The 13,342-nt window shown below is 37.1% G+C and overlaps 1 protein-coding gene across 4 annotated transcripts in view; it reads right to left on the bottom strand.

Moving 5' to 3' along the window:
• COL21A1 (collagen type XXI alpha 1 chain) overlaps positions 1-13,342 on the bottom strand; it is a 107,084-nt gene that overhangs the window by 57,081 nt on the left and 36,661 nt on the right. For all 4 annotated transcript variants that reach the window (XM_061989716.1, XM_061989719.1, XM_061989718.1 and 1 more), the window contains 2 exons: positions 10,281-10,343; positions 646-699 (listed from right to left, as the gene is read on the bottom strand). In XM_061989716.1, coding sequence (XP_061845700.1) covers positions 646-699; positions 10,281-10,343 — 117 coding nt within the window. The remainder of the gene's footprint in view (positions 1-645; positions 700-10,280; positions 10,344-13,342) is intronic.

The raw sequence follows: 13,342 nt of genomic DNA, 5'->3' as shown, positions 1-13,342 counted from the left end.
CTAGTCTACAGATGTCCGTCCCTCTCCTTTCATATGTCTATCAGATAGCCTTCACATATGCCATGCTGCAGGCTTGCTCTTGGCCCCAGCATGATCTCAGATATTTAATTCAACAAATTAATAAGTCCTTGACTATCCAGCCAGACTGGATCATGTCACAAGGAAACCACAGCACTGGTTTCCAAAAACTGTCCCAGTAAGGGCTACTAAGTGAATACAACGGAGAAAGAAAAAGAATTTTCCTCCATCAGTCTGGGCTTTATCTGAAACCTTCCTTTGTACATGTGAATTCTAGGTAATCAATCACCATAACAAGGCTTCAGATGACTGTTTTCATAGAAAAATGGATAGAACTACTGTTTGGCTTCTGTATCAAACATAGCTAAGTCTCATCTCAGTATTGCTCCTACAGGCCTTACATAACAACAATTAGTTTTGCTGTGTAATTGTCAATCTACCTACAAACCTCAAAGCCACAGGAGTTCCAAAGCAATTTACCCAAGCATGGCTCTTGACTTTATGCCATCCCTTGAGCTATTTTCATTCCCCACACCTCAACTCTCAATGACAAATAGTGGATATTGGGAGAGAGTTGTCAAGATTTGTCTCAGATTTTCAGATTCTAGGAATGAAACAGAAACTTACTTGAACCCCTGGAGTTCCAGGGATACCTGGAGTTCCTGATGATCCCTGATATCCCTAACAAGAAGAAAAAAAGACTTGTGACTTTTCATAAGTTATATCTACAAATTTCCAAATACCCATTTAAGGAAAAAGTAATCCTCCTGGTTACTAAAGAACTGTTTTTACAATCCTGTCATTTTAGGTCATAAAGTTTAGTGACTGCTAATAATACATTTGAGATGTAGATTTCAGATTTGATCAGCTTTCATCTCTACATCATCATAAATATGCAGCCTCCAGACTTTATGCAAAACTCCATTATTTTAGAATTTTTACAGTTAACAAACACACTGTTCTATTCCAACACAAAACCAGGAATAAATTAACCCACATATGTAGATAGAAAAATAGCTGAAAAATCCTGGACTTTTAAAGCCTTACTTCCAAGTTACAGGAATAAGCTTAAACAAACAAAGAATTTTCTAATATATTATGCAGCTAGTTTTATAATATCTCTAAATAATAAAAATTCCATTCTCAACGAACTATGAACTTGAAGATATATAATACGCTATGTAAGCAAAACAATAATTTGAATGAGTAGGATGACAAAAAGAAATACTAAATAATTCATAAGCTGAAAAGAGAATTTCAGGAATGCTTTACTAGAAATCAGCATTGGCAAATCTGGAGAACCTTTACAGACTCAAAATACATGCCTGAGTTGCTTTTGTAAATCGAATTCAGTGAGCACAAATAGTCACATTTCATGTAAAATTAACAAATGCTTTAGAAGAATCTAGTAACAAAGGCAAATAACTGAAGATGTTTTACCTAAATCCGCCAAAAACATGTCATTCCAGTGCATAAAATGAGCTACAAAGAGGGATTTTTTTCTTTGAAAAAACATACAAAACAAGAAGAGAAATTGTCCTATAACAACACTCTGAGGCTATTGGGCTCAAGTGTTCCAACATAAGCCCAAACTAAGTTTGACAAATCCCATAAAACAGACTATCCAGTTTCAAATACCCAGAATTTTATCTTGATTTGATCTTATTTCTAAGTGACTTTCAGTCTTAAAAGCTTAGTGCAAAATTTAATGGAAGGATTTCCACACTGGTAAGAAGGAGATAATAGAAGCTTTTCAATACAATGAAGGCAACCTGTAAGTCTAATTTTTTCTTTAAACCAGTCAGAGCTTCCTGGGAATAATAAGCAGAGCTAAAATTATTTGCTGGGTTCAATACGAGAGAGCACTTGCTGTGCCCTCTTCCCAAAAGACTTTTGAGCAGATGTCCGGTGAGTCAGCTGGTAATGTTTAGCATAGAAGTAAACAGAATTCCAGGTCTCTGTCATATATGAAACCTTTATCAAGGATTTTACTTTTAGTGATCAAGTCAGCTTCAAGAAAATCAGCTTTGATTGTAAAGGGTGCAGCATTCCCAGATTGCTTCTAGGCCTCCTGGATAGCTGAAATAATTCACCAAGCCAAAAAAAGCCTTTAAAAGTTTATCCTTTTTATTTCTTCAGAAAAAAGGCAAAAAGTTTGTATGACTTCCTGTAGGATATAATTCTACATAAATAAAACTTAGTTTCACATTTTAGATCTCTGAAATGCAATTTCCCTGTCTTGTCCCTCTAACTGAGTAGGAGGAGAAGAAGTAGAGGAGTACAATTTCCTGGACAAACTGGATTTTGAAATTCACAAGATTAATAGGACATGGAAGAAGAGTTTTCAGCTTACAAAACTGCATAGTCATCTCAGAGCTAGATCTTGTCATGGGATTTCAAAGCAAATCAAACACCTTGTCAATGTGTATGTTTAATGGAAAGCCGAAACAGAAGATTCAAAAGGAAATTCACAGAAAGTCACAAATGAGAATCACTGTCTGGTACAAGTAGTGTAGCAAATGTTTGGACAAGTGAAAAACACCTTCTACAAAAAGCAAAAACTGAGCATGTCTTTGTATGACTACTTCTTTTGTAATATGTATCATCAATCTATATGTTAATGTCTATGATTTTTCTACACCAAAGACAGCTCAAATACTGTTTCTTTAAACTCAAAGCCTCCAGTAAGAGTACGTATGTGACATATATATATACATGCTCCAAGAACAGCTGTGCCATAGCTGACATTTTAAGCAAAAAAGACAAGTGAAAATTCCCTTTTCAATTGACACAGTCAAGTTCTGGACTGAAAGTTCCCTTTCAATTTAGGTGAAAGCACTATATTTGCCACAAAAAAAAAAAAAAACAATTTTTATTCAAACTTGGTCTTCTCATAAACTTTTCAGAAGACACACAACTACTGTGAAAAGTACTACAACTAGTCCCGAATTTTAATCCACTTTTGAATCCAATTGCATAAACATAGATAGCTCCTGCATTTTGAGATACCCACTGTTACAAGACAGTGGCACAAAATATTTGGGATACATTCAAACTTTTGAAGCAGCAGCACGGACGAGACAAAATACTTGACAGCTTAAGGATGCAATATCTCTTAGGGTATATTGGTTAATTATCAGTTGGCTAACGTAGGCATTTAGACATCCACTGCCTCTTTACACATAGAAACACTAAACGTAGGTATCTTAAACTCAATCACACTTATTTCATGAGCACTGTCAATCAGCACTGTTTCACAACTTTTTGTTTATATCCTTATTCATTACTTTACATCAGTGCAACTGAAATCAGGATTATACATTATCTCTCTCTCAATTTACTGTGAATGGTAACAGTACTGATAAATTTCTAATGCCTGAAAATCTGTCAAAGCAAAGTGATAAACAGCAAGACAGGGAGACGCTTAGTTTCTTAATAGATGGCTGGGTATTTAAGAAAAAAAAAAGAACAGATAAAATGTAACCTTGGAATTTAAAGAAAATGGCAATAATTTACAAATTATTCTAAGGGAAAAGGTTGAACAGATAACTGAAGCCAGAGAACTTACGTAAAAGACACAGACAAATCAGCAATACTGTCATCGGCAGTGAATTAAGAGCCTTGCTGGAAAATGAAAGTTAGTTTACCCGTAAGGGAAAAAATTGAGCAAGAAGGACATATAATAAGTATTCATTCCAAAGAACTTTTAGGTGCAACAGCAATTAAATCTCAGAAGTATATCTTCAATGCACTTGCATACCTAAAGTACAAAAGTTCAGAAGCATTCATAGTTATATCACAACAGAAAAACAGAAAGTAAAAATAAAAACAGGGGACATACTGGTAAGGCATAGACAACTGCACTGCACACTTCCTCACTGAAAAGCTTTTGGAGTCACTGAACAACAGGACTACTTGGGAAAGACAAGAGAGAAGTAAACAAGCTCAATTTGGCTCGGAAACAGCCAAGGATCAAGAGTAATGGTCTAAAAGATATTTAAGGACTGTAAACACTAAGTAAATAGAACTATTTGGAGTGATGTAAGTAAGCATATTGGAATTCAACTGCAAAAGAAAAACTTAACTTGGTGTTAGGAAAACATCTCAACAGAGACTTCTGCAGACTTCTTACGGAAGTCTCTTGTGGAAAGCCCTTAGTACATTTAAATCACAATTATCTAAAGCATTAGAAGAGAAGTTTTCAAAACTCTTTTCATAGAATACATTCCATCTCAAAAAGAGAAATTCTTATAGCTATTCAGACTTGTATCCACGCCTCCACTCACATTTGCAGTCATGCCATAACCTTCTCCCTCCCTGGCAATATCAGTAACTGAAATCTGGTGAGGCGATGGAAATGTTAGGAAGTATTTAAGTATTTAAACTAAGTGTTTCAGCCTTTCTCTGAGAAGTTGTTTATCATCTAATGTTTCTCCCTCAGGTCTTTCTTCTTCCTTTCTTCAAGGAGTTTTTTTTCCCCATCCCGCCCCCAAAAAACCTAATATCTCACTATGCCTGTACTCATCTGCCTGCTGCTTCTCTTTTTCCTGCCCCTTTGCACGTGTGAATTAGGGTAAGGCCTCTCCAGCAGGTCTGTTTGGAGCCTGTGCTTCTCCTTTCTCTGGGACTTTGTTAAGCAGTGGTAACTCAGGAGCTCAGAACAAGTGTCACCTCCCTCTGTAAATAGCACAGCCCTGCAGAAGGACTTCTCATAGCATCTGTTTCTTCAGGCTACTTGTCTCTGTCATGAAGCCCCTCTGTCTGCATATATCAAAACATGAAAGGGAAGTGCAAATCCAGCACTAGATCACAAAGACAACTAAATGCAGCTTTTATCTTCCACCACAAATTTGGATGCGACTCCTGATAAAAGACATTTGTAATAACTTGAACATTATTATGGGGAAAGTACAGAAAATAGTTTTTGTTGCCTTGTCTGTTGCCTTTTTTTGCTTTGTTTTGGTCTTTTTAATTCTTTCTCTATTTGATTGTATTTCCTTTCACTGGCTACTCCATCTGCCAGGGCTTTCATAGCTTAGAGCCACTGGCAGTTTATTTACCTGAGCACGATGTTCTGGGCTCAGATATCACAGAAGTAAAAAAGTTTATCAAGATTATTAAACAAAAGGTCATAAAGTTGCTCTAAAAGTTCCTGAGCTTCAGATCTCTGGGAGATGGGATGATGTACCAATGGAGTGTAACTTCCTGCCTGCTGCTTAGATGTTCATTCCTGTCATCTGCCCTCAGCCACTGTTGAAGATAGTCATATGGTCTTTTGTGTTAAATTTATAGGTGTATGCAGCACAAGTCAGCATGAGGCATCACCCTCATTTCAAAGTAGGTTTCAGTGAAGCCATTACGTGACTGTATTAGTATGTATCAGAATGGTGCAAACATATTTCCTCTAAGAATAAGAAAGTCACAGTGTAATGAGGAAGATGTACTTTTCTGGAATTGAGAGCAGCATTTTACAGCTGAATTATCAACTATGTCTGTGAAAGTTTCCTGAAGAAAAGTAGCTGCAGAGTTTACATCAACTTAAATCCCCAGGCAAATCATCCAACAGCACAGGTAATCCTATGTATACACGAAACTATTATCCATCTTTATTCCAAAAGTACTGTTGAAACAGCTGGCCTTTGCTACTATACCAAACTCATCATAAAAGATTCAGCCTTCAGTTGGTCACTAAATATCATTACATTCCAGATAGTACAGCTATACTAATGTTCCATAGTTTTTTTTTTTCAAAAATAAATACTTGAATGATGAGAAATTACTTATTATGTGAGGCTTTTGATGAACTCTGGGTAAGTCAGTCTGACCAGACTGTTTTTAAACTACTTATTGCTTGTGGACACTGTAAAGACATGGCGAATAGTTCCAAACCTTCATAAATTAAACTAGAAGGAATACTGGAAAATTGGCCAAATTTGCCAGCCATTTGGTTCAAAGTTCAGAACTGACAATAAGTGTATGTTTTTACTTCTTTCAGTAGGCCAATAACCTATCACTTTATTAACTACAAGCGATCATGGCATAGACTATTTATTTTTTCCGCTAACTTGAGTTTTTCCCCAGTTCATATAAAGAATCCTTTAGAATTAAAAAAAGTGGCTTTGTAACCACACAGTCAGGCTGCTGAGCGTTCTCAGGGCCAGCAACCACTCCAGCTGCTTCTTTCTGTTGACTAATGCCTACTAAAATGAGTTCCAGTTGAGATTCAAGTATCATTTTTATCCTTGTCCTTATTTACCAGTGCTATTTTCCCTGACAAGACAATTTAAACATATCAGGCCCCAAATGACTTTTTTATTAAAAAAAAAAAAAGTATTTTCACCTCTTACTATGCTTCTCCCTTTTGCACTTTTCTCCAGTTACTTCAATTGATCTTTTCTGTATGTATTGAGTATGGAAAATAAACAAAGTTGGCAATTAAAGGGAAAAAAACCCAAAAAACCTATCAACAAAACTATTAAAAAAAAAACCCCACAATTAAAGAATGTCTATGTTCACTTTCCCAAATAGCACAGCAAACAATTTCACCAGGTAATACCAGGTGAACCATTATTTTCTGGTACTATTGATACATATCTTCTGGTACCATTCGTGGGAATTGTTTTCAATTTTTCTGGACTAAAACTAACTGAAAGTATCACAACAATCTAGTCAGCCCACAAACATTCAGTCCATTTTCTTTGATGTTTTACTTCAACAATCAGTTACATATAGGAGTATAAATGCATGCCTAAAACCTTTCTCAGAGGAAGAAACATTTTGTTGACTAGTTACAGTGTTCCAAGAAAATGAATACCAGATAGGCAAACTGGAATAACTTTAGAGAAAAATATAAAAATGTGCTTGGGAACAGGAAAGACTGACTTTCCAGGAAAAGCTTTTCATGCAAAGTCATTTGACTAAACAACACTGACTACACAACTACCTGTAAGCCTATTGTGCTGTGTCAATTAAGAGCTTGTTTTTCACAGTTCCCCAGGGGATATAGCTAGAAAGATTAATAAAAGCAAATTTATCTCAAACAAGGAAAATCACTGACCACACAGAAAACATGTATCAGCAAATAAGTAAGTAAAACAGAAAGAAAAATATAGAAAAAACAATCTGTTTTCCTGCACAGAGTATCTAAACGGTCTGCCATCATTCATGGTTAAATGCTAGTCTGGAAAGTACTCAACAACCTACTGTAAAGAACAATAATGTACTGGCCAGAGTTGCAGGTGATCTAATAGGTTTGCAATGATGTCCTTACAAAGAACAAGTGCAAAAAGATATAAGGTGATACTTCAAAAGTATTAGTCAGTTAATCACCGGATCACAGAATCTTGAGAGTTGGAAGGGCCCTCGAAAGATTATCTAGTCCAATCCCCCTGTCAGAGCAGGACCACCTAGAGTAGATCACACAGGAACTTGTCCAGGTGGGTTTAGAATGTCTCCAGAGGAGACACAACTCATCTGGACAGCCTGTGCCAGTGCTCCATCATCCTCATAGTGAAGAAGCTTTCCTTATGATTCTTTGGAACCTCTTATGTTCCATCTTGTACCCACTGCCCCTTATTCTATCACTGGGCATTATTGAGAACAGCCTGGCTATAGGATTTTCTGTAAGCTCTTCAAATAACATATAAACTTCCAATTAAGCAAAATGCTAAAATTTCTACTTTAGTGGAGCTTTTTGATTCTCTTCTGTTTGTCTGAGATATTTTTGTTAGCCATATTTATGTTCAGAAAATCATAGAATCATGCCTCTCTATGTATACTATGGCTCACTGACAGGGAAAAAACCCCACTTACCTGCCAGATTACAGAGTTATAGACCACAATATCAATTTATTTCTCTTTCATATTCACATTGTTTCAAATTTCAGTGGTTATGGGAATATATACAGTACTGTAGTGCTATATAATGAAAGTATGAATAATGGTTAATAAAAGTATGAAAAAGTCGTAACAAATTGTCTCTAAAACACTACTGTTGCAGTTGCAGCATACTGCAAGTCTACTTCTAGCACTCAGCACAGTCAAATCGTGATGGACATCTCCCATGAAATTCCAGATTGAGACAGTTTGTACATCCATCTCTGTATAGAACACGACTGCTCTTCAAAATCTAAGGCACCACCAATAATCAACTGAAAACTTGAGATTCCACCCTTTCTTATTTTAAAATCTGTAATTTCATGACTGTCTGGAACCAAAATGTAGTATTTTATAGCACTGACCATTTAAATTCAGATTGCTTTCTCTACTTCTAGTTACAACAAACTTTGAAGATAATAGCTTTCAAAAGCCATTTAAGGCAAAAGCACAAAAATGGTTTTATACTGGAGTAAAACTGAGAATCTTTGCTTGAGGAACTACTGTAAAATGTATGCACTCACTTGCCCTATAGGCCCATCAGGGCTACCACGCTTCACATACAAAGTCTCATATTTTAAAATATGAATTTTCAATTTTTGGTAACAATTGTATTTCTTGTTTTCACTGTCTATTTTTTTCCTATCAAACTAAATCTGCTTCCAAAAGGAATTATCACAGTTAAATGAACCAGCTGGTATCCCTAAGAAAAGGACAACATGTAACTAAGCAACAAAATAGGAGAAGCATGAACATTTTATCATGTGCAACATGGAGAGCTTTCTCTTTATTTATTACCCTTACAGCATTCAAACTTCTAAGTATCAATCTCACTGTTTCCATCTTTATTTGACATGGAAACGAAATGTCTTATTAGTATCAAAATTTTTTAACAAAAATAGAATGCTAAGTGTTCTTATGAAGCCATCAAAGTTGGTAGGTAATGTCTCTTTAGTAAGATCAACATGCCAGAGGTACTAAAATTGATAAGCCAGAGGAAATTAGGGAAAGACATGATTGATTAACAAATATGCTCATGAATCTTTCCATAGGACAGAAAAGATTCTTAAAAAGTATAAGTTGAAAGATGCAATTGAGCCCTTTGTTGCCCTTCTCTGAAGTCGCTCTACTTTAAGCGTGGACCAAAATGGCCCAAAGTAACTTAATATACCTTCTAAGTCTCAATCAAATCCATAGACTATTAGTACCCCAGTCCATAATCCAATGTTTCTTTCATAAATTATTTGGTCTTCTCTACATTCATCCACTTATATTTTCTGATGTTTTCAGACATTTTCTTATATTTTTATTCTCAGCAGTACTTGGGATTCCTGCCTAATCGTATTTTCTGTGTATTTCAAGAGATGATGATTACTTTCTCTTCTGTTTCACCATGGAACAGCACCATAATGCAAGGACTCGACCATAAACCACTGCCAAGACCATAAGCAAACCATATCCCTCATCACCTCAACTACGCGTCTTTTAAATTTCTCCAGGGATGGAGACTCCATTACCTCCCTGGGGAGCCCTTTCCAATGCTTAAAACCCCTTTTGGTTAAAAAGTTCTTCCTAATGTTTGAGCTAAAGCTCCCAGGTGCAACTTGAGCCCATTTCCTCTTGTCCTATTATTCATCACTGAAGAGAAGAGACCAACTCCCACCTCATCACAACCTCCTTTCAGGTAGTTGGAGACAGTGATCATGTTGACCTGCTTCTGCAGGGGGTTGGACTAGATGATCTCTAAAGGTCCCTTCCAACCCCTACCATTCTATGATTCTATGTCTCCCCTCAGAGTCATCTTCTCCAGGCTAAACATCCCCAGCTTCCTCAGCTGCTCCTCATAAGACTTTTTCTCCAGATCGTTCACCAGCTTCGTTGCCTATCTCTGGACACGCTCCAGCACCTCTGGTAGTGAGATGCCCAAAACTGAACACAGTACTTGAGTCCTCATAATAAGAATGACAAGCCAAATGAATGAATTAACAATTTCTAGTATGTATGCACAGTTTCCTTTCCTGCTCTTGTTATCCAAGCAGAAAAATCATCCTCTTCTCAAAAACCAATTATTTTTAATGCTCCCATCTGTCTTTCACCTTTCCGATTCTCTCCCACCAGAGAGGCAGTGAATAAGCAGCTGTGTGGTGCTTAATTGCCATGTGCAGTTAAATCACAAGACATATTTACAATATTTTAGGTTGAAATAAAAATACAATGGTAAACATATTCATACAATTGTTACATTCAGATAGCACGTAAGTGACATTCAGAGTTTCAAAGAATAGAGACAAAATCATCTAAATTAGAAACTCTGTTATCAATGGTACACAAATTTTTCTCCAGTTAGTTTTGCATTTACAATAGATGACTAAGTTTTTAGTACTCACAGGCTTACCATCTGGACCAGGCTGACCAGGATAACCATGATTCCCAGGCTGTCCGGGGTCCCCCTGTGGTGAAGTAATATGTTAACACATATAAGAACATTTTAAACTTAGCACAGAGTAACTTTAATCCTAAGATATCCCACAAAACAGTGTCTATAAGCCCAGATACCTGCTATTGAGGAGTAATCTTCACAGCAAAAAAGAACTGATATTGTAACTCCTTTCCTGGAAAAATTCTCTCTAACTTCTTATACAGGATTTGGAGAAGTGAGTCCACGCTCAGTTACAGCACAAGTTTGTCTCATAAATCTCAAACGTTTTTGAGCTTTTAAACATCTTAATCAACAGGGAAAAAAACATTTTTCAACAAAGAGATGAAAAACTCTCATTAAAACCTTATTAATCTAGTAGTTCTACTCTGAAGAAAATTCTCACCTGCTTTGACTGAGTCTAGTTCTGGAGGAAAAAGCATTGGAAAGGCAGAAGCGTGGATTAAAACCTTCTAAATACTTACTGCTGTCTAAAACATATTCTTTTAGATTCCCTCCTATAAGTCCTTTGCAATTATTTTGATAACCTGTGTTATGATCATGTTAAAGGAAAAGTCAGTTCCCTAAGATTCCTGTTTATGGTCAGAAAGAAACTTAACTTCTTACTCAATATATCCTCCTACAGTATTAATGTTCTCTGTTTATTTTACTAACTGATTTGATTTGAGCCCAGTAAAATCCAGTAAGACTTCACAGAATCACAGAAACACTTGATCTATAAGAACATTTTACTTCTACAAGAGCATTAAGCAGGTACCTCTTTCTTCAGCCTGAACCATCAACTGAGCTGTGTGTCAGTTAGAACTGCAGAACTGTTACAAACAGGGAGGACATCAGGAGCAAAATAGGAAACTAGCTTTCAACGTGACTGTGAAAAAAGTCTTTTCACATATTAATCACAGAAACGTAATACTGAACTAAACTGGAAAGGATATAGAATAATGTCCCTATGGAAGAGCCTAACAGTTACAATTTACTAAATTAATGTTATGAAGAATTACTATTGTCCAAATTGAGGAAGTCCAGGTTTCAGATTTTAGCAAAAATAAATTCACTTTCAAATATACTATTTAAAATATTAAATGCTGTGTCTCCAACTTGAAAAGGTTAAAATACTGGTTACTTGTATTTTTAATTTAGTTAATGTTTCTGTACTACACTAATATTAGAAACACAGAAATTAAGGTCACATTTATACAGTTACAATGTCCACTGTTCAAAAATCAAGTAATATTGTAACTAATATACCATATATATCTTAAGTTCTCTTCCTTTTCACTCTTTCTGCATTCTCTCTGCAGTGGAAAGTGAAGTGGATGGAGAAGTGGCTGAATGACAGCCCAGAAGGTGGTGATCAGTGCACCTGAGTCGAGTTGGAAGCCTGTGGCCAGTGGAGTTCCACAGGGGTCGATTCTGGGGCCAGTCTTGTTCAACATCAGCGACCTGGATGAGGGGACAGAGTGTACCCTCAGCAAGTCAGCTGATGACACCAAACTGGGAGGACTGGCTGATTCCCCAGAAGGCTGTGCTGCCATTCAGCGGGATCTCGACCAGCTTGAGAGTTGGGCAGAGAGGAACCTCATGAGGTTCAACAAGGACAAGTGCAGAGTCCTGCATGTTGGAAAGGAACAACCCCATGCACCAGTACAGGCTGGGGGTTGACCTGCTGGGGAGCAGCTCTGCAGAGAGAGACCCGGGAGTCCTGATTGACGATAAACTAACCATGAGTCAGCAATGTGCCCTCGTGGCCAAGAAGGCCAATGGCATCCTGAGATGCAGCAAAAAGAATGTGGCCAGCAGGTCGATGGAGGTTCTGCTTCCCCTCTACTCTGCCCTGGTGAGGCCTCATCTGGAGTCCTGTGTCCAGTTCTGGGCTTCCCAGCTCAAGAAGGACAGAGAACTTCTGGAGAGAGTCCAGCACCAGGGCCACCAAGATGATCAGGGGACTGGAACATCTTCTGTATGAATAAAGGCTGTGGGAACTGGGGTTATTTAGTCTAGTGAAGAGGAGATTGAGAGGGGATCTCATTAATATTCACAAATATCTAAACAATGGATGTCAGAAGGTTGGGACATCCCTTTTTTCTGTTGTAGCTAGCAACTGGACAAGGGGTAATGGGATGAAGCTGGAACACAAAAAATTCCACTTAAACTGAAGGAAAGACTATTCTACTTTTTAAGTGAGGGAGCCCTGCCACAGGCTGCCCAGGGAGGGTGTGGAGTCTCCTCCTCTGGAGGTCTTCGAGACCCACCTGGACACATTCCTGTGCCACTGGGTCTAGGTGGACTTGCTTCAGCAAGGGGGTTGGACTAGATGATCTCTAAGGTCCCTTCCAATCCCTACCATTTTTTGATTCTGTGATTCTATGATACTTTACAGGATGTGACTTTCAATATTTTAAAAATTATTAATACTTTCTTTTCTCTCTTTTATCTCTAATGTGCTAAAGTGGAAAAAAAATAGAGTAAAAGACCATAAAAATTCTATTGAATATAATAATAATCACCTTCATCTCGTAGATTCCAAATACCTGATCAGAAAATCTTAGCACTGCAGGAAAAAGCCCTTTGACTTAAGGTAGCTGCATCAGACTATTCATCTCTTATATAAGGAAAGTAAAAGTTTTTTAATCATGTGTTCAATGAAAGAGTAGTGGTTTGGGGTTTTCTTGTACAGCTGTGTAAGACACTGTTTAAGACAGTTATTGAGAAAGGTACTACAGCAAAATACTAGGGATTTGAGTCTGCCATGTTATATTTCTTAGACTGTCAGGTTCTTGTTTTACAACTTTCACCCACACTGAAGGGAGTCACCAGAACAGCTAAGGTAGAACTCTCCCAGTAAGCACCTAGTCCACAAAGAAGGAAAAAAAAACTCCCTCCATTAAAAGACTTCCATCAGTAAATCATTTCATTCTAAACAATTAACAGTGCAAGATCATTTGCCGAAAGTAGCAAGGAAACACAATTTTATGTCCATGAGCATTTTCCTTAAAAAACAAGCTGTATTTG

The sequence above is a fragment of the Colius striatus genome, chromosome 2 (assembly GCF_028858725.1).
Source record: "Colius striatus isolate bColStr4 chromosome 2, bColStr4.1.hap1, whole genome shotgun sequence".
NCBI lineage: Eukaryota > Metazoa > Chordata > Aves > Coliiformes > Coliidae > Colius > Colius striatus.
This window is presented reverse-complemented; position numbering and strand designations above follow the sequence as displayed.